This window comes from Trematomus bernacchii, unplaced genomic scaffold (assembly GCF_902827165.1).
Source record: "Trematomus bernacchii unplaced genomic scaffold, fTreBer1.1, whole genome shotgun sequence".
Classification (NCBI taxonomy): Eukaryota; Metazoa; Chordata; class Actinopteri; order Perciformes; family Nototheniidae; genus Trematomus; species Trematomus bernacchii.
Window position 1 is genome coordinate 2,273,366 of NW_022988066.1, and position 21,428 is coordinate 2,294,793.

General features: G+C 43.8%; 2 protein-coding genes across 3 annotated transcripts in view; both read right to left on the bottom strand.

The window, feature by feature from the left end:
• The window catches only part of LOC117474736 (adhesion G protein-coupled receptor L1-like), a 33,494-nt gene extending 15,532 nt beyond the window's left edge, over positions 1-17,962 (bottom strand). Inside the window, exons 1-8 of one of the 2 annotated variants that reach the window (XM_034120727.1) lie at positions 17,146-17,962; positions 7,583-7,702; positions 5,569-5,782; positions 4,904-5,013; positions 3,127-3,141; positions 1,558-1,765; positions 539-803; positions 102-441 (exon numbers count right to left, since the gene is read on the bottom strand). In XM_034120727.1, the coding sequence (XP_033976618.1) occupies positions 102-441; positions 539-803; positions 1,558-1,765; positions 3,127-3,141; positions 4,904-5,013; positions 5,569-5,782; positions 7,583-7,652 (1,222 nt within the window). In that variant the 5' untranslated portion in view covers positions 7,653-7,702; positions 17,146-17,962. The remainder of the gene's footprint in view (positions 1-101; positions 442-538; positions 804-1,557; positions 1,766-3,126; positions 3,142-4,903; positions 5,014-5,568; positions 5,783-7,582; positions 7,703-17,145) is intronic. The other variant, XM_034120728.1, reaches the window with a different exon arrangement.
• A 1,620-nt stretch (positions 17,963-19,582) lies between these two features.
• LOC117474785 (nucleoredoxin-like protein 1) lies at positions 19,583-21,224 on the bottom strand. Its single transcript, XM_034120791.1, has 3 exons — positions 20,989-21,224; positions 20,039-20,128; positions 19,583-19,925 (listed from the first exon to the last, which is right to left on the bottom strand). The coding sequence occupies exons 1-3, from the start codon at positions 21,222-21,224 to the stop codon at positions 19,583-19,585; spliced, it is 669 nt and encodes a 222-aa protein (XP_033976682.1).
• Between the last annotated feature and the right edge of the window lie 204 nt (positions 21,225-21,428).

Sequence of the window (21,428 nt, forward strand, 5' to 3'; positions counted from 1 at the left end):
TGAGACCTATAATATATTGATCAAAAACAGTATAATAGGGGACCTTTAAGACGAAACCGATTTATTGCGGTTAAATACACAAGTGCACTCGGTCTACAAACCTTTAGTGGGCGGGGGCGGGGTGAACTGCAGCGGGTATCTCAGCACGTAGTAGTTATTCCACACGTACAGCTGGTTGTCTCTGGGGTTGTAGTCTATGGAGGAGATGTACTGGTACGGGTTGGGGAAGGGTATCTGAACGGGCAGCTCCTGTCCTCGGCTCGTGTCGTAGGCGTAGATCACCATGTCGCTGCCGACCCGGCCCTCCGCCTGCCCCTCGTCGTCCTGGAAGACGGAGCGCACAGCGTAGAGCACGCCACAGGCCATGAAGGCGTTGCTCGCCCCACGCTTATCGAATCCTGTAGCCCACGTACCCTCAAAGCGCAGGGTGTACGGGTTGACCTGAATAAGGAAAGAAGACATCAACATGAGTCAGTAATAAAACTCCTTCTCTTTCCTGTCTCCACTCATCGATCTGTTTTCCTTCCTCCTGCCGCACCTGGCTGACCACGATGCGTCCGTTATTGGCTTCAGTGGAGTAGATCACCCAAAGGCCGTTCTCGTCCACCGCCAGATCGATGTCTGACTTCCCCCCCCAGCGGTAAGGCGAGGTGTCGTGGTAGTTGGCATTGACCACCACTGCCTCGCCGCTCTTGATGCGTGTCCTAAGGTCGTATTTGACAAGGTTGCGCGTTCGCTCCTTGTTGTAGAACACAGCGCCGTCGTACACCACGAAGCCTGTACCGTCCACACGGCTAGGCAACCTAGAACAGAAAATGTTTGAAAATGTGAATTGTGCAGCAAACTAAATCCATTAATACGATGTTAGTCATATTTTTTATTAGGAGAGTTAAAGGTCCTGCAACCCTTTTTTTCTCAATCAGATTCTTATCATGCCTACTGAACACACAGTTTTTGGTAATAACAATTTTGGTCACATTAAAGATTTTTGCATTTATGTGCTGCTGTCCCTGGTCTGATATGAACCTTTGTTAAAAAAGATAACACATATTCACTGCATCCATTGTGCAAGATGACATCAAAAAAGGGAGATATTACATTTCATTTGGCTGAAGCATTCATCCAAAGCCAATTTGAAGTGCAATTAACCATAAAGATACCAACTCAAAACAGCACGTTGTCCCGGACGATACAAACTACTTCATAGACAAGTAAATATATATTTGTGTTAACACATTCAATGTGTAGGACAGAATTTATAAATCGCTTGGTGCTTATTTAGTTATAGATATTTCATTTCTCATGGATTTTAAGGTGCTTTTATTCTATCTGTTCATTTAGAAAGTAATTGTTGCTCTATAGCCATTTTTAATTGATTGGACTGAGCGTGAAATTAGCCCTGAATTACTAATAATTTTCATTTTAAATTAAACCATGCAGTTTGTCTTGTACGAATAGATGAATCGTTAATTCGATTTCCCCAACGCCAATCACACGTGTACAAAGCCCACGGTCCTTTCTCCAGCTTCACAAAGAGAACACTCCGACATGACTCACTTATAAGTGGTGGTGACTCTATTTTGGCGGTAGTCGTCCCAGGAGGCGTACTCGTACAGCACCTCCGTCCTATAGGGCGTCCACGGCATGACATACAGCCTATCGCCTGCCTGCAGAGGGTCCTTACACCACGCCCCCGACTGATGCTCTGCCTCCAGGAGCGAGGAGGCCGGCTGGATGCTGAGCAGCGAGCCGGGACACACGAAAACTGGGAGGCGGGAGTTAGGAAGGGGGAAGACAGCAGGATGTGAGAAAAAAAAGAGAAAGAGGGAGGGTGAAGAAGAAGAGGAGGAGGAGGAGGTGAGGGGGGGGAAAAGAGTGGGAAGATAGCGGAGGCAGGTGCGGGGAGAAAATGGATCGATGCATGAAAAATGGATCGAATTAGATGCAGTTGATGCAGCAAGAAAAAGAAAAAAGAATGAAGAGAAAGAGAGAGAGGGAATTAAAACACCTGTGCTGATCTCGAGAGGCAAGCAACAGAAGACACGTACAAGTGTTGCAAATCACACACTGTTAGCGTGTGCGTGTGCGTGTGCGTGTGCGTGTGCGTGTGTGTGTGTGTGTGTGTGTGTGTGTGTGTGTGTGTGTGTGTGTGTGTGTGTGTGTGTGTGGTGAGTAATACGTCAGGGACACTGCAATGAAAGGTGTGTGAGTGCTTTGTTTTGATTGTGTGTGCATGTGTGTGTGGGTTAGTGCAAAAAGAGTACAAAAGAGTGTGAGGTAGAATCAGGGACGCAGAAGGTGGGGCTAAATGTTGCCTTGAAGTGAATGAGAGGGCAGGTTAGTTTACGCCAAGCACAACGATTGATCCACCCACATGTCAATAACTGTATGAACACATATGTTTACTGTACAGTCTCACACTGGCATGCAAATAGGCATGCACACACACACACACACACACTCACACACACACTCACACACAGAAGCAGTGCTTGGTAAGCACACATCCAGAAGGATATACAATCACACACATTTGGTCTTATTTTTCCTATGAAGATAAATAAGGGGCTCTTCCTATAAGGGAAGAAAAGGGAAAATAAGCATGAAGAGGGTGATCAGACAAGTAGGAAGGAATGATTGGAAGGAATGATTGGTAAGAAAGAAAAAGAGAAAGAAAGGAAGGAAGGAAGACAAATGTGCTTATTTGTGAGAAAATAGAGTGAAAGAGAGAAGAGGTAAGAAGAAAATGTTGTTTGTTTGTGTTAGTAGGCGTGTTTTTGTTTGTGTGTGCACTGAGGAGCCGAGGGAGAGAAATAAGAGACAGAGAGATCGACCAGCAAGAGAGGAAGAAGCTGGAGAGAGAGGGAAAGAGAGCAGAGAGGAACTAGGTGCAGAACCTGGATCAAACTGGATAAAAGGACGGGGTTCAACAACGAGAGATGGATAGAAATGGGGGGGAAAAAATATATGAAAATGAAAAAAAGGGGGCAACATCCAGCATGACTACGAAACAACGTCCTAGGGTAGGAGGAAGAGAGAGATGGCAGGAGAGAGGAAGAGAAGGAGAGAAAAGAGGGGGGGTCGGGGGTAAGGAGAGATCAAGATGCTACAATGTTTTGTCTTTACCTTTTTGGTCCACTTCTACTCAAGCATAGGAAAAAAAAGAGGGAGAGAAAGAAAGAGAAGTCAGAGGGTGAAAGAAGGGAAGTAAAGAAAAGCAAGAAAGCAAGCAAGAGAGAAAGGGAGAAAAAAAAGAGAGGAAGGAAGAAAGAATTGCACAGATAAAGACTTTGGAACTCACTCTCACCACAAACTTTTTAAGTTCACATGAAAAGAAAGAAGAAGCAGAAAAAGAGATCCAGCATATCTCCCCCTCCTCTACCCTCCCTCCCCCCCAGCCTCCCCCCTTTACCCTCCCCTCCACCTCCCCTGATCTCTCCTCCCCTCAATCAGGCTCCTGTGGAGAAAAGAGAGCGACTCCCGTGGCGTGAATCTGAAAAAGAAAACACACGCCGCATGCACGCGCAAGTGCGTCCGTGCACTCTCGCACACAGACACACCCACAACACACAACACACACATTATGTCCTACAGTTTTCCCTTTTTACTGTCTCCATCCAACTTTTGATTTATAATTCACAAACACGCACACCCTGAGAAAAAAACAAACAACTCCTCTACCAATCACGCTCTCAGTCCATATTAGAAGTCAGAACATCACAATGCAGCGAGACCAAAACATGTTAAATCTCTCATGCATATATCTGCGTGTTGTGTGTGGCAGTGGCGTCGCCTGGCCTGGGCATCCGGGGCTTTAGCCCCGAATGTTTTTTCTGTAGCCCCGGACAATTCTCCCTCCAATAATATAATACATTAACCGTGCTTTACGTGAACCTCATCATGACACAAGAGAGGACGGCAGGACTGTAATTTCCCGTGTTCAGTGAATGCAACAGAGGCATGACACCAGACCAATCAGAGAGTTGCATGGAAATAAACGTGTGCTTGTGTCATTCAACCTCGGCTCTGTGTGGCAATAGCGCATTTAGTGTGATAGAGAGAGAGAGAGGGAGAGAGGGAGAGAGAGGGACCGGTGCCAGCCATGGATGTATAATAAGAACAGCAGGGACCGTGTTGTTAGCATCTGGTTAGCTAGCGGCACTAACGGACATAAGGAGCTGTTTGTTCCACAACAAGCTGGAGGAGAGTCCTCTCCTCTCAGACTGAGAGACTCAGGTGAGCTAAAGGACTCTCTGAGTGTTTAGATAGTTCACTTTAGTCTAAGTTATCTCAGTGGGTCTCAAACGGTTTGGTCACAAATTATTCAAAAGATTATTTCCGCGGCACACCTTTATATGATCATTATAGATATAAAAAAAATAAGAGAATAAAGGAAAAACAGTTATGAAATACTATATGGCAGTAAAACAAGAATAGAGTTTAAAAGGGGAGTGATTAGTAAAATATCCATAAAGAAAAAGTAAATCTGTTTACAGTTCTGCTTCATATGGGTGTTGAGAGAGGTATCCATAGATCTCTTCATTTTGCTCTCAAAGTGCACCAGATTGATGCTTTTAACTTCAATATTTAAAAAAAAATCTTCCCGGGGGAGCATCCCCCCGGACCCCCCTAGAGGAGGTTAGGTCCACCCCCTACTCAAAGAATAGCACTTTACCCCTGCCTATATGCGGTGAGCTGATTATCGAGCCTTCATTGTAACAGTCGCGGGTGTACTGTGTGTGTGAGTGTGGGGAGTGTTGCAGTAAAAAATTCCACTGTAGCGCCGCGGCCGCCGCCACTGTGGGCTAAGCCCCGAATGTTTTCAGGTCCAGGCGACGCCCCTGGTGTGTGGGTTTACAAATGTGTGTGTTTATTTGTGTTTAGATCATATATGCATACTCACTGTAAGGGACACATTCATACTGGATCTCCAGGTACTTGTATGTTCCAGGACAGGGGTCTGGGAAGACGTCGACCCCGGCCACCACCACACACTGAGTCCTGTTGTTACACCTGAGGGGGGGGGTGGCAGAGGGGTCGATGGATGTATGAGTGAAAAGGGATGATAGAGAGAGAAAACAAAGGAGGGAGGGAGAGTGATTAACAGACAGGAAAGGGGAAGTAAAGGACACTCCATTTGTCTACTCTCCCTCTCCCCCTCGCTGACTATTGATCACTTCTTCTAGGAAAACACTGCTGAGTACACAGCTAATAGTGCAGCCAGGCACTCAGACTCAGCTGGAGAGATTACTGCACTCGCACACACACACACACACACACACACACACACACACACACACACACACACACACACACACACACACACACACACACACACACACACTCACGACACACAAGTATTGGCTTTGTCTAACGTTTCTTCTGACATGAATCCACACGTATGTTTGGGTTGCACACGTGCCGTATGTAGGAAACAATAGATGCTTTAATTGATTGGTTTAACTGCTTCCCAAATGTTTGCAAACACGCAAATGGCCCGATTTGCGTCTGCTGGATGATTTAAGCTCTCACTCAAACACAACATGTGTAAACCCGGCACATACACACCTCTGTGCCATAATCTTGAGTGCGTCAGGGAGGTAACACTGTGTGTTCTCCATCTGGAAAGGGTCTGCGTCACAGATCTTGTCATCGGTGCGTCCATAGTTGGCGGTCTCCACCATCACGACATCACTTCCTGGGCAGCGCAGCTCTATGGGGTAACCCTCGCACGCCAGCTCCCTGCGCAGCAGCCCGAACGGCATGGCGGCCCGGGACATAGCTGCTCATGAGGGGGGGAGGGGGAGGTGAGGGAGATGGGTTGGGGGGGGTAGGATGAGGCAGAGTGCAAAAGGGTGGAGGAAGGAAGAAAAGAGGGAGTTTTTATTGGAAAGTACAATTAGCATTTACCTTGTTTGCTATCAGTTAAAGGTGGGGTAGGTAAGTTTGAGAAACCGGCTCGAGATACACTTTTTGTTATATTCCATGGAATGCTCAAAGTGCTTTGACAAAAAATCCATAAAAAAATATCATCTGTGGAAGCCGTAGTACTGTAAAAAGCACGACCAATCATTTTAGCCGGCCCGGCAAAAATAACTGGATGGCCTACCTGCCTGTCAGCCTTCCATCTGTGCACAAACTTATCTCGTGCCCTCATTGGTCATGTGCGCGTTCGTGTGTGTTGGAGGAGGGGCTCTGTAAGGAAGTGGCAGATTTTCTCCGGTTGTGTATTTTCAAATTCCAGCGCACTCGAGCTGGTTTCTCCAAAATTACCTACCCCACCTTTAATCTATACATATTCAGAGTAATGTAGTAATGAGTAGCGGCCTGCGTGACAATGACTTTCAGGACTAAGGCCAGATCAGACCATATCCAAGTCTGACAACTCTATAGGGGGTGATTTTTTGTTTTATTTACCTGTTTTAATGACAATAACGCTTAAAGTAACACACTATAAGGGACGCTGTGGATGCCTTCTCAGGTTAGAAGCTGCTTGCTGTCTGCTCTGCAGCTACCCCAGGGACAGACTACATTCAACCAATTATCCCCATGTTTTAATTAGAGGGGAGTTAGAGGGTGGCAAAATTGTGAATTTCCTCTCAAAGCAGCTGTTTATAATTCAAGCATACATACCTCAAGATATTTAATAAGCTATGAGCAACACACTCCTATGATCTACCAATTTTGACATGTAAGTGTAATTTAGATACCTCACTCTGCTTTGCTCGATGCAAACACGGTGATACCTGCCTTGGTGCAAGCAAAAATATTGTCACATTTACTCTGGCAGTGTTCCCAGGTGAAGCATGATTGTTGACATAAATCACACTACACCTCCACTGTGACACCTGCATGCGATGTGATGCGTGGGCACACGTGTTGTGAAGTCTCTGGGGACAATAAAGCTTATACTACTGCCTGTCAGAGGCTCGGTAAACACAAGTCGAGAAAAACAAGATATAATCATGATTTCTTTTCTTTTCTTTGAAGGCTCTCTTTGTCATGTCTGTGAGTGTGTGTCTGTGTGTGTGAGTGTGAGTGTGTGTGTGTGTGTGTGTGTGTGTGTGTGTATACTCCCCTAACTGCCATATTACTCCGTGTAAACCATGTTTATTGAATAAAATCACATTAGCATTATCTTAATCCGCGTGTTCACATGATGCTGAGTATCATGTACACATGGAAAGGTGTTTTGCTGCTTCAGGATTAGAGCCTCATTCTCAGGTCTGTGTGATCAGTATGCTGCTGGTGTTCTGTAACTGTCCGTGGTGCTGAATGACTGATTGTTTATTAACTAGGAGCTCGGGGCGGCTTCTGAAGAAACTCCCTGTGGCAAGCTGCACACTTCAAATGTTCTGGTGAGCTTTTTTTGTTTTATGTAGGTCACCGAATGACTTTGCCTTTCTCTACGGGAAGTGGGCTGAGTTACACTTTTCGACTTTGCCAAACAATGACTTCAACTTGAGTCACGCAAGCACCATCCATTTCTTCCTCTTCCAAATGTGATTCATTCTGCTGTTTTGCTGTGTCAGGTTCAAAACCATCACGTGATACATGCTACCCTCAGTGCCGTGAAGCTTACCTTGGCTGGAGGGGGCGACGTGAGCCAGAGTGAGCACACACACCCCCAGGAACCACAGGGATGCAGCCATGCTGGGCAGGAAGAGTTAGGACGTCACACCACCAGCCGCGTTAGGAGAGCCTGGGGAGGGAGCAGAGTGAGACTGAGAGGGAAGAAGTGCACCTCTCCTTGTGTGTTCAGTGTGTTTCTGTGGGTGTGTTGGATACTCCATAACACACACTGACAGTGAAAGAGTGCACATGACAAAACACAGCCGTGTGGGAGGGGGACAGAATAATACAGAGGCAGATAGAGAGGAGAAAGAGATAAGAATTAAGCATTCGGTGCAGCGAAAAGTCCCTCAATCTGCTGTTACCATGGTGATAGCACGGTGCAGTCTGAAGGAGCGAGAGATGGATGTGCTGCGCGTGTGTGTGTGTGTGTGTGTGTGTGTGTGTGTGTGTGTGTGTGTGTGTGTGTGTGTGTGTGTCTTTGTGAGTGAAAGCACACGCATGTGAGTACGTGTTTTAAATCTGTAATTAGCAAGAAGGAACCACTGACCCATAAAATAGTCTTAATCTTACTATCGTCACACACATACATCTTACTATCACACACACACACACACACACACACACACACACACACACACACACACACACACTCACAGATGAGAGGGGATGGGCTCAGCTTAGGCCACTTTTCAGTAATCCTGAATAAATGATGTCGTACAGACGATCTCCTCCGCAGCAGGGGTAACGAGATAAACAGCTGACGGAGGGCGCAGGTGATGGGAGGGCGATGCTGCGCTGTGGAGTTTTACGAGGGAACATACGGGACGCAGGCGGGCGAGACACAAGAGAACAACAGTAATATGACTCCTTAATATAGACTGAACTCTTGGCCCCGGACAGAAGGGAGGATGGAGGCTGAATCGCATCATGCACGACATTACAATTATTTATTCTTTCCTGCTTAGCTGGACAATCTGCTGCTGCAGAGTGTGCACAGTCTCCAGTGTGTGTGTGTGTGTGTGTGTGTGTGTGTGTGTGTGTGTGTGTGTGTGTGTGTGTGTGTGTGTGTGTGTGTGTGTGTGTGTGTGTGTGTGTGTGTGTGTGTGTGTGTGTGTGTGTGTGTGTGTGTGTGTACATGTGTGCTTGCCTGTGTCTGTTTCCAACTTGCTTTTCTCTCCGTCTTCATGTTAGATAATGATGGCAGACAGATTTAGGTCACTACTCAACAAATGTCCAACATGCATTCAAAGACTTGTGCTTGTACAGGGCACACACAAGCAAACACACACACACACAAATACACACACACGCTGACACACAAGAAAGAGAAGAGAGACCTCTGCCTTATTTAAGTCCACTGAACCAACAAGACTGTAATAAAGGCCTCAGGACCCCGGTGATACACACACACAAACACACACACACCAAACATAGTACATGAAAGACTCGCCAGAAAGAGAACCTTACGTTTTTTCTTCACATACACACACAGACACACACACATATGCACACACACAATATAGGTCTCATCACATTCAAAACCCTTATGGCAGCATGTTCCTTTGCTTGCAACCCCCACGCTCTCTTGCTCTCTCTCTTGCTCTCTCTCTCGCTCGCTCACACACACACACACACACACACACACACACACACACACACACACACACACACACACACACACACACACACACACACACACACCCTTAAGTGTTGAGGCAGGGTAAGTAGAGCAAGGACACTGATGGGCCTTGACAAAGCCACACACCCAGTCCCCCTGTTCGCAGCTCCATGCCTGCAACCAAACTCCAGCCCCAGGCCACCGGCCGGCCTACATGGAGGAGCAGCACTCTCTAAGTGAGAGCGTGTGAGGAGTAACTCAACCAGGAGCCTGCTGTACACAGGGGAACTGCATTTATTTGCATGTATCTAACTTTGTTAACAGAAAATGTAGCAACAATTTTTTATCAAACGAAGCTCTTCGTTTTGGGCTTATGGGTTGTTGAGGTCACATGTCTCTGACTTGACGGCTTGTTACAACGCTCTTTTTCAAATACAAGACCATCTTTTTTTTAACCAAACAAATCATGCAATCTTTGCAAACTTTGAGATCTGCTATAAAGTAATGGGGGTTTGATCAGAGTTAGGCTTCAGGTTATTCGCTGGTTCTGGCTCTTCGCATGTGAGAATTTGATACTCTTTTTGTGTTTAACAAAAATGTAAATTGGATATAATTTATGCAATGGATATTACATCGATATGAGACTAGATATCGACAATCATTTTGGAAAAGTGTTGTCTTTTCCTGTTTATAATGGCCCGTCCACACGGCGGCGTGCGTTGGCTTCTGCCCATTCACTTTGAATGGGGTGACGTCACACTTTGCCGAACTGCATTGTGGGAGCGTTGCTTCGCTTTGCTCGCGTTGCTCGCTTCAAAAGTTGAGCAATGTTCAACTTTTGAAGCTTCGGCGGAAGCATCAGCCAATCAAATCATATGCCAGTACAAGCTCTAGCCAATCAAACCGCTGCTTGTGTGTGCGGGGGCGGGAGATTCATGTGATTGGTTGTTGGTCGAGTTTCAGACACGCCCGCCGGCAAGCTTCAACGCACGCTGCAATGTCATTTTCTGAGATTAGTAGACTGTCGTATATTGTTACAATATCGATGTATTAGTTCTTAATTTTCTTCCTATTACCCAGCCAAATGTTGTACTGCAGACTTGTTCAGTATTATCTGACATGTCACATATTTAAATAAATGTAAGATAACAAGTTATGGAAAAGATATTACATCATGAGAATACTCTTAACACGAAGCACTAAGAAGCTGATTTGTTAAACAGGAGGTTGCCAAACGAATCCTGTGTGGTTTGATATTCAAGCAATACATATTGAAGAAAGCGTCACTGCTGTGGTGGTAAGCAAAAAAAAAACCTGAAAGCCATTAACGTCAACTTGTTGGAAATCATTCAAACTGATGTGAAATTACGCCAGTTACACAGATTCACACTACGGGAGGCAGAGGCCATAACACACACAGCAGAGAGGGGGAGATAGAGAGAGGGAGGGAGAGCAACCTCCCCCCCGTTGGTCAGAGAGGCTATCGTTGCCTGAGGGCAGATCACTATGAAGCACAAAGCGACAAAACAGCCTTGTAGTGTTATGCTCCTAATGGAAGAATGAACGTGTGTGTGTGTGTGTGTGTGTGTGTGTGTGTGCGTGTGTGTGTGTGTGTGTGTGTGTGTGTGTGTGTGTGTGTGTGTGTGTGTGTGTGTGTGTGTGTGTGTGTGTGTGTGTGTGTGTGTGTGTGTGTGTGTGTGTGTGTGTGTGTGTGTGTGTGTGTGTGTGAGAGAGGCAGAGGCAGAGAGATTAGACTTCTGAAAGCACAGCGATGGCGAAAGCTTTATTGGCTGAAATTCTTTTTTTAATAACAATGGTGTCAAGAAATGTTCTTGTCGCCGTGGACATTATTTAAGGCTTAGGAGAGGATTTTGGAACACACTACAGTGCCCTCTGTTTCAGACCATTGACCTCTACAGCTCCCAGAGGGCTGAAGCCTACTCGCCGCAGTCAGAGCCACTTACAGGGCTTTAGAGCCTGGATGTGTGTCTGGTCGATGCGTGACCCTGGGGAATGGAGGTGTCGCCCTATGTCAATCATTTGCTTGTTGCAGGCACGAATCAGAGGCCACTCTTAGAGCCAAGTTCAGGGGTCTCATTTATAAAGCCTTGCGTAGGATTCACGTGGGAAGGTTGCTTACGTAGGACAAAGCAAATAAATACGCAGACATTTTCCGATTCATAAAACACTGCGTACCGGCGTAGGACTTGCGTACGGCACATCCTACGCCGGTTTCCCTTTTATAAATCACAATCAACTCGAAATGCGGCGCAGCTTTTGCAGGCTTCACGTAACGCCCATATTTGCCTATAAATAGTCAAATAAACGGCCATTCATTCATTCATTTTGACTGACTGCATGAAGAAGATCGCAGGAAATGACGACAGAACAGCTAAAAAAGACATCTCACACCAAGTTTGTTTTTTGTAAATCGCAAACATTGCGTAGAAACTTGCGTACGCCATCTTTTGAGCGTACGCACCGTTTATAAATGAGGCCCCAGGGCATTACGACCTGCACTGCATGTTGGAGACCCCCGAGAGCGCCAGGGTTTATACTGCATTAACGGAGTAAATTGCTCGCAGATAAATCCAGATCATGTTTTTAAAGTCATTTCCAAAGTCATCCACTGTTTTTAAGGTCTCACTTATAGTCCTCTGCTAAAAAAGAATCAACTAAATGTACTGTGTTGCTAACATGTTTATTGATAGATAATGGTTTTCAATATACGGAAGACCAATTGTGCCAAAAAACGGCTTCCCATACGTGTGTATCTACATCAGTTTTGTTTGAGAAGTCATTCTATTTCTTTCACCTAAAGAACTGAGTCTCTTCTGAAGGCTGCAGGGAGGTTGATTAAACATTAATAGGTTCCCTCACATATTTATCAAGATCGTAGTGTTGCCCTCAGCACTCGCTCTGTGACTTAAAAGCACACAGTGCATTAGTGCCATATAAGCACTTTCTGGGTATATGAGAATTTTAGAAGTCTTTGGTCATTTATCACTGTTTTGTTTTTACCTCATCACCATACATACAGCCTAAAGCAGAATAGATCACCACACACTCTGGAAAGAAATAACCCACAACACCACAGAGTGCTATTAAAGGATATGGACACAGTTTTTCTTTAAATCTGTCTTAAAACTGACACCAATATGCACGCTTAAAGAGTTATTTGTCGCTGCGATTGTGCCTCCTCTCCATACTGGCGTTGAATGAATTCCCTCTCAGTGTGAACATATGAAGCTTCAGTGGTCTGTACAAAATAATCTGATGACTCTCAACGTGACAGGGCACATTTGAACTGATCTACTGTACGGTACATGGCAAAGATAGGAAAATCTCATGTGTAAATGACTACCAATTGTTCATGTTATTTAGATATTTGTATGATTATGGAGTTAGTTTAGGATTTAAATATATGCAACATAACGCCACTGAGAATTAATTCTTACATGAAACAGTGGACATTGGCTGATGAGAGGCGTCGGCCATGCCTGTTATATTGGATGATTTTCCCAGTTGTCGTAACAACTAAAACTGCAGCAATAGGTAGATTGATATCAAATAAACAGAAACTAGTTTGAAAATCAAAATGCTCTTTGAGCAAAATTGGCCATCATTTGCAGACTTCTGCTTCTCAAACGTCATGATTTTAAGCCTTTTTTGTAATACATGGTGGTAACTAACATTAATCTTTTTTGGTTTTGGTCCATTAGTCAGACAAAACAAGACATCTGAAGACATCATCTTGGTTCTTTTGAAAAAGGACAACACAAATAATAAGTGAATGGAATGTTTCCATTATAAAATGCAACTTTACCTCTTTTGCAACACACCCGCAAAATTATGGAAGTATGATGGAAAATCAGTAAAGACAAGTGTAGGAGCCACATTTGAAGTTTTCTTTCTGTGTTTATTACGGTACATGTTTTTGAGTCACTATAGGTGGTGGGCGTGTCAAAGGATTTGTGTGGTGACGTTTGCGGTTATATCCGGTTGCTTTTACCTGCGCATTTTGTGATAGATAGTGAGCTGGAGAAGGACAATTTTTGTTGACCGCACGCACGCACGCATGCACGCATAAAAGAATATACATATGGATATGGACTATTGAACTTTTGCTTTGAAAATAAAAGGTCAAACGCATACTGTTGACTGAGTTTTTGCGCGTCCACAATGTTTTTCTCTTGTTTAGTCCCTCGCGGCACTTTGTTTGAAAGATTACTGCCGCAATAACAAGCATGTCTAAAGTATTTAAGTATTACATCAATTTTTGTTATACTTCCTAGTTGTTGTAAAATTTCTTAATTCTCAAATGTATTAAATAAACGTGTGCTGACCCAAACAAGGAGCAGCAAATGGATTGATGTATTAACCAATGAGAACTCATTAAGTTCAGTTTAAAGATTTACACTTGAGTGGATGAGCTTCGTAGCTCCTGTAGCTAGCAGCAGTGACCGTTTGCTACAGTCCATGATGCTGAACAAACGTCTCTTACATGCTCAGTCCTCATGCTTTCACTGGGTGCTCATGCAGAGGCTTGTTAACTGGAGTCAGCCACCAGAAACATTTTCTTACAGTCAAAGTTAAACCAATTAAGTGCCTTTTTCTTCCACAAAGTTGGCCTTTTTCTGACAAAATGACCTCTTTGTGTTGACTGCTGACGCTTCATAATGAACTGTACATGCATTTCTGCAGAGACCGAGGAATGTAGATTCTGCTTTTCTATCTCTTAAATTGGAGTCACGCTAAAAAAAGATCTTGTCATCACCAGTAAGGACAGAATAAGGTTGGTCAGAGATGTCCTCTAAGTGTATTGGACTATTGTGGGCAACACTTGCAAATCAAAGAGCAGAACTGCTTTAAATGATGTTGCATTCACTCTTTTTTCTCTTTACCCATTAACAGTTCTCCATAGATGTTACATAAATGGCACTTTAGCTTTATATATCAATATCTAAATATAAAATGACACTCTCTGTAATATAACATTTTATCCATGTGTCAATCCTTTACACAAGAGGCACAATTACTAGAAATAATAATTATTTGAATGTCTGTATGGGTATGTAAGTATGGTAATACTGTACGACATATTTGAATAAATGTGATTCATATTATTTAAAATAGCACACGGTGTTTCTGTGATTAACCCCCACACACTGCTCATAGTTTTCACAATAAAACAGCAGGGAAGTGCTGCAGTAAAGGTCAGAAAGATGTTGTATTTCCTGGAAAATGTTAATTCCAATATGTAAAGTGAACGGGAACCAAATGTCTTGGGGTTGCTTAAATATTCATAATGGATTGCTAATGTTAAATGCATCTTGAGTCGTAGAAACAATGAATAGTTTAGTGCTGTCTGAATGTCACAGAAAGCACAAAAGGGTAATGTATGAGAGCCTCTTATGTTATTGTAAGTCATGAGGATGTTTTCACTGAGGTTAACATTCAATAAAGAACAAACGTGAACAGTATTTCGAGCGGTTACGACCTTGAGTCTGTTGTGCTGCATGCTCTGTCCTGCCTTTTTGCACTAAGTAGGATTTGTTTGTCAGCATAACCTGTAACTACAATATGAGTCCTCACAAATAAGATTGCGATCTTATAAAGTCATGGCTATAATGTCAATAGTTGTGCATTCTCTGAAATCATTGACGGAGCAGGTGTGACAGAGCCTTACACCATTACACCATTATAATCATTTAAAGAGGCGAGAGCATCAGGCAGCTTTTATTTATCGGCTCTAGGACCATTTATACAGTGAGATGATGGCAGCAATTGGCCTCTCGTCAGAGATTATTCCATAAACCCTTGAATATATGCAGTAGATTTAACCTCCATTGTTTGAGCAGATATTTTAGTTTGAGGTAATGTCATTACATATATGGTCTGTGACTGCAGAAAATCCAATTTGGATGCAAAACGTTCCACTAAAACATTTTTAAAAGGAAAATTCAATAGTTTTCCAATCTTTGGTAATACTGTAGAGTTGCACAATGATTGCTTTTATTTTACTCAAATTGTCTCTTAAATGTGTTTTTTAGGAAAAACGTACTAACCCACAATATATTCCAATATCATACAATCACATAAATCTAGTACTATGTTTTAGAAATATGAACATTTGTGCTTTTAGGGACATTTATACAAAAGTTTGGAGAAAAAAACGTAATATTCCTAAAATGCTTAATAACTGTTTATTTTCCTTCCACAAATTGTCTAATCAAATCAGATTATTGTATTGCTGAACCATCAATCCCAGGAAAACACAACAATAAACCCTGAAGCAAATTACAGCAATCAGTCGATTGGCGGAAATTCAATTTGCCGCTATTTTGATGATTGATTATAACTAATTTCAATAATAAAGAAAGCAAAAATGCCAAAATTCACTGAGTTTAACAATGATTTGCCTTTCTCTGATATGATTTTCTGTCATATATAATGGTTTTAATTTGACATCACCTACACATTTGTTCACTATTTATTTCCTCATTTATTCACTGTTGGTTACTCAGCCAATACATTTTGGAGGATTAATCAGTAATTAAAATAATCAGCTACAGCCTTACACCATTATACTAATTTAAATCCTGATGTCTAATCTCCTATCACGATATTAATATTCGACTCATATATCCGCCCACAGGCCTGCGTGCACGCTCGCAGCACAGTGTGTGTGACTGATGCAATGAGACATGATGGGAACCTGGGAGAGGTGGTCGGCCCAGAAAAGACACAAATAGTGCGTTTTACAAGTCAAATCCACCTGAATTATGTGTGTGTGCGTGTCTGAGTGGTTTAAGCAAATGGATTGCTTTTTTCTCCTCAGTGGTTAATGTAAATGATCTCTACATGGATACAAACCTCCCTACCTGTTTTCTCGTGCCCATCTACCATGCACAGCACACACACACACAACTAGGAGTCACCTTATTAAAATGTGAGTCCTCTGGCATTTCTACGTATAAATCAGTTCAAATCAATCATCCACAAGCAATACCTTCACACACACACTCAAGGTTACAACTCAGATATCCAGCCTGACAGAAGAGCCACTGAGACGTTTATGTCTCCTCTCATCCTCATCCTTGCCTCCTTAAGCTTTCTTCTTGTCTCCTTTCTCCTCTGCATCTCTGTTTTCTCTTCCTCACGGCCTCCTCCTCTGACCCAGTCCTCTCATCCCCTCTCTGAAATATTGATAATGGACTCTCTCTGGCTCTTTCCCTCCTCATGTTCCCATCTGTGGTGAATCAGCAAACCAAAGCAGCAAACATTCAAACCAAACCTCTGTGTGTGTGTGTGTGTGTGTGTGTGTGTGTGTGTGTGTGTGTGTGTGTGTGTGTGTGTGTGTGTGTGTGTGTGTGTGTGTGTGTGTGTGTGTGTGTGTGTGTGTACACCACTTTCCAATGCAGCACTAGACACGGCAATGAAGGAGTATGATGTGTGCACGTGTTATGAACATAATTCAGCCCACTTGTGACAAACCCCCTCACTGTGGGACAACCGGAGTCATTACGCCACTTTCTCCCTGGCTAATCACGTGACCATGAATATTTCACATCACCCATCATGTCTCACACTCCTTTACTACTGACCCAGCTTTAATGGCAGCCAGGGCCTGCATCAGATCCCTGTCTGTCCCTCGGTGATCAAATGGCCCCTGACAGCAGCAGCACAGGAGCACCTCTGCTGCCTTCTCAGGAATTGATCATGTGTGTAATGTGTGTGTGTGTGTGTGTGTGTGTGTGTGTGTGTGTGTGTGTGTGTGTGTGTGTGTGTGTGTGTGTGTGTGTGTGTGTGTGTGTGTGTGTGTGTGTGTGTGTGTGTGTGTGTGTGTGTGTGTGTGTGTGTGAGAGAGAGAGCGAAAGAGAGCGAAAGAGAGCGAAAGAGAGAGACATGAGGGGCGGGGTGCATCTTCATAGCCTATATCCATATCTTACCGTCAATCCTCCGGTTTCACTCCTCCTCCTCCGCCTCCTCCTCCTCGCTCACTGCGTCTCCCGCATCCCGTCTCTCCGCGCCCTCGTGCACCCACTGTACTCTCCTCCCTTTCTCGCGCTCCTCTCTGCCCGATGCATGAAAAAACTGAAATATTCAATGGGGGGGAAATAAATGGGCGATACCTGCTGCTGGGCTATACGGCAGTCATTAGCGTCCGACAACAACTGGGCGTCCTCGGCCTGGGATCAGTGTCCTGTGTGGGGCTCCGCTGGACCTCACACCCTCCCTCCCTCCCTCCCTTTCTCCGTCCTGTCGAAGCTCGATGTCTTCCCCGCTGTGCTGTGTGACTGTGCGTCACGTTGGTATCATAATTCCCACGGGTTTCATGCCCAGAGACGGTGCGGCTAAGGCCTTATAGCTCCGATTGGATGAGGGGGGAGTAGTAGAAAAATACGCGAAAACAATAATTAGGCGCAAATTAACACGCAGAGCTGCTCAAGTCTCCCTCCGTCGATTTCTACCGCGCGTCAAGCCCAGTCGTCGTATGTCACCGTTGATCATATTACATCCTTGCATTTAATGGGGAATAACGTCGACGCGATGACAGCCGCTTTGCATATCCTTGAAGAATCGTGATGAGGCGCAGCAGCACATCAGGACGGGGATGTTGGATGTTGGGCGTCTTTACAAAAAAAGAACAATAGGCAGGAATCGTGCTAGAAAATGGTGCCGTGATCATTAATAAAAAGACAACAGCTGGATAGGAGAGATGAGGTTTTCAGCTCCTGGCCTCGCCTTGCATCCGTCCTTCTCTCTTCTTCTTCTCTCTCTCTATCCGCTGGTCCGCTTGTTGCGCGTTCTGTACTCGAGAGCGCGCAACGCGTGTGTGTGCGCCTTTGTGTGCACACGTGTGTTTGTGTGTGCGTGTGCGGAGACAGTGAGAGGATGCTTCTTCGACTATATTAACAGGGGTTTGTCTGAGTGAGCAACAATAAGCTGCTGTGTAGGCAAAAGGAGAGGAATATGGACTAAACTGAAATGCTCATGTTTATTTAGGACGCTGTGTCAGATATATGTGCATCTACAATCTTCCTATGGCAACAACATGTAGCAAGGGGAGCTATTGTGTGCAGCCTGCGTGCATCCAGTGAGCAGACTTATAGAGCTTTGCTACTGACAGAACATGTGTCCTTAATGAAATACATTATCATGTCACTGCCATTTATGAAACATGTCAAATCAGGCAGAAACACCTTGATGACACCTGATGGCATTCTGGTTTCATCATCTGTCTCTGCAGAAACACGTTTAACCCATCTCCTCCTGCCATTATACGCCTACCACGCAAAAAGAAAAAGCACCGTTGATTTCTGTATTTGCATTCCAGGAGTAATGGCAGCATATATAGGCGCAGGTCACTCAGGGGATCTAGTTTCGCCCGTTCAGATAAAAACATCATTTATGCAGTTTACATGTGCAAGGAAGTGTGCAAAGACTAAACACAGTCCTTAGCATGGAGGAGGATGAAACATGTCCAATGAAATCAGTGATTATAAAAGCCCATTGCTCCATAGTTCCGCTCCACTGCCTCTGAATGGCTCTGATTGCTTCTCGTGCCGCACGTAAAGTGGAGCTAGACTTCATAAACACTCAAAGCACAACAGTCACTAACAAAATTATTTTTAATGGTTCTGAATAATTCATTGATTTCAGATAATACATGGTGTTTTGATTGATTGCTACAAATTATAATGTAAAAGACAAAAATAAAGTGCATTATGTTGCAGAGCTGTGTTGTGAAAATGGGGAGAGGGCTATAATAATCTCCTGAGTGTTATAAAAACAAGCTATAACAGGAAGACTTGGCTCAGACCTAACCTTGGCGCCGAACTAGATAACAAAATCCAGTATGGATGTAAAAAAAAAATTGTATTCAGTGATCTGTTAGTAATTTTATAAGTTAATCAATTAATCATCAATAAAATGTCCAATATTACTGTAAAATATCCATTTCAGTTTCTCATAGGTGATGTCTTTAACTGTTTTGTTTTGTCAGTCCAAAACCCAAAGATATTCAGGATTTTGAATTAAAAAGAGCAAACCTACAGTACGAGGCTGATCACCACGTTTTCTGCATAAAAAGTGTCTCACACTTATTTGATTATTAAAAGAGCTGGTGATTTATTTCTCTGTCAATCGACTAATCAATTTGTCATCTTATTTAATAAGCTCTGAAACAGTCAGTGACCTTGGTTTGATGTTTCTACCTCTTGGTTAAGAAGAGTAATGTCAGTATTTTTCTCACATTGAGCTGTGAAAAGGGTTTTGTTGGATTCAACAAAACTGTGTTGGCAGCATCAGTAAAAAACCTTGTGACAAACCTTTAATTAATACTTAACAAAACCCCCAATCTTGTCTTTTTGTTCTTGGTCTCCATCACCATGGTGAACCTCCTCCATCCTTACCATTCACATCCTCTTCTCCACCTCCACCCCACCCTCTGTCAAGGTGCTTTTTCTTGCTTTTCTTCTTCTCATCCTCCACCCTGTACTTCAGTCTCCTCATGGGGTCACTCCAGCTGCACATGGACTTCACTTCAAAGTCCTCGTTGATCAGGAAGTTCCTGTCGATGATCTCCGCCGCCTCCTGCCAGTTGCGGTAGCAGTCTGGTCCGAGGCAGAGAATCTCCTCCGCTGCGTTGGGGATGAGGATGGAGCAGTCGGGGCGCAGCACCACCACAGTGGGCAGCTCCTCCACATTAAACATGGCCTGCAGCTCTCTGTGGGCACACACACACATTGGCATACATATCATTTATACAGCAAGGCATATTTACATTACAATCATTTACCAGCAGGTTGTGCACACAACCAAGTGGCCAAACCCACGCACCTCCTGTAGGGGTCCTCGTAGGCCAGGAACAGGCACCTCTTGGGCAGCTCTTTCAGGAAGCTTTCTTGCTCTTCCTCCCTCTGGTCCAAACTGAAAAGAAAAGGAACAATGGAAAATAAGGAGGGGCGCGTTGAGAGTTTGGGATGAAGAGATAGATTCCAGGTCAGGAAACATATCCAAATGTTTAGACTTATGAGGACATTCGGTTCTCACAAAAATAGGAATATATCCTTATTGTTTCAAAGGGACGAAACAGGAATATATATGTACAATGTTAACCAAACACATGAATGCAGGTGCATATTTGAACACGGAACCTGCAAACAGAAAATGTTCATATTGAATTTGGGTAACGGGCATGGAGTGACCAAGTAACTGTCTTTTATGTCACATGTATGTCTCAAGTCTTTGCACTGAAATCTTCAAGTCAAGACTAACTAGTCCAAAGTCTTAACCAGATGTTTCGCCTCTTTTGCATACTGCTTTAGTTTTTTATTTGGCCATTATGTAGTTTTTGTATGCAAAAACAGATATGTTTGGTATAATTTTCAGCCAAATGCCGCTCAGTAACGTGACATTAGTTTGTGGTTCTGTCCCGCATCTTGATTGATTGCTGTCGAAATTAAGTGTCAACTTGCTAGGAATGCATATATAGCGTTAATGTTAGTTGATTCAAGAAATTAAGTGAAAGCAATTATTTCGGGGTACACTTTTTAAATAACTTGTTTCAATCCATATGCTTGGGGGAAGGTTTTAAGTCGAAAAGCTCAAGTCCAAGTGTAGTAACGTGTCATTGGTGTTTAAGCCAATTTGATCAAATCCAAGTCACGTGACTCGAGTCGACACCTAAGGGCTGTTGTTGAGCAGCTGATTAGGTTTAGGTGTTGGGAAATAAATGTGGTCCATTGCAAGTCCAATGCAAGTTTGAAGTGTCTCCGTGTGTGTTATACCTTATGTACACGAGAACAAGCTGAGCAGCTCGGTCGACATAGAATTCATCCGTCAACCGTTTGAAGAAGTTGCTGAGCGTGGGAGTAAACTGCTGGCATCTCTCACATGCTGCAGATGCAAAGAAGAGCATCAGGATGCGGTTCTGCAGGCGCATGACGATCTCTCTCTCTGTGTCAAGCTCATCCTGCTCCTTGTTGTTCTTCAACAGCACCCGGTCAACAAACAGGTCCACCATATTCACAGGAACGAGGACGGAGGCTAAGGAAAGCACAGGGGAGATATATCAAATGTTTTTATACACAATGGATTAACAGTAGAATCATCAGGAATGCACAACATAAAAGAAAACTAGTTGTGAGGGTTATCACAGCATGCATGCATATCAGTGCCAAACGTGAAGTAAAGCATAACAACTATAATCTTCCTTCAACAACAATAT

Excerpts from the sequence above, each read along its gene's own strand:
- LOC117474785 (XM_034120791.1), bottom strand. The coding sequence starts at position 21,224 with ATGGTGGACCTGTTTGTTGACCGGGTGCTGTTGAAGAACAACAAGGAG. Across the intron at positions 20,129-20,988 it reads CTTGTTCTCGTGTACATAAG|TTTGGACCAGAGGGAGGAAG; the intron begins GTATAACACACA and ends TTTTCTTTTCAG. Across the intron at positions 19,926-20,038 it reads TACGAGGACCCCTACAGGAG|AGAGCTGCAGGCCATGTTTA; the intron begins GTGCGTGGGTTT and ends GTGTGCCCACAG.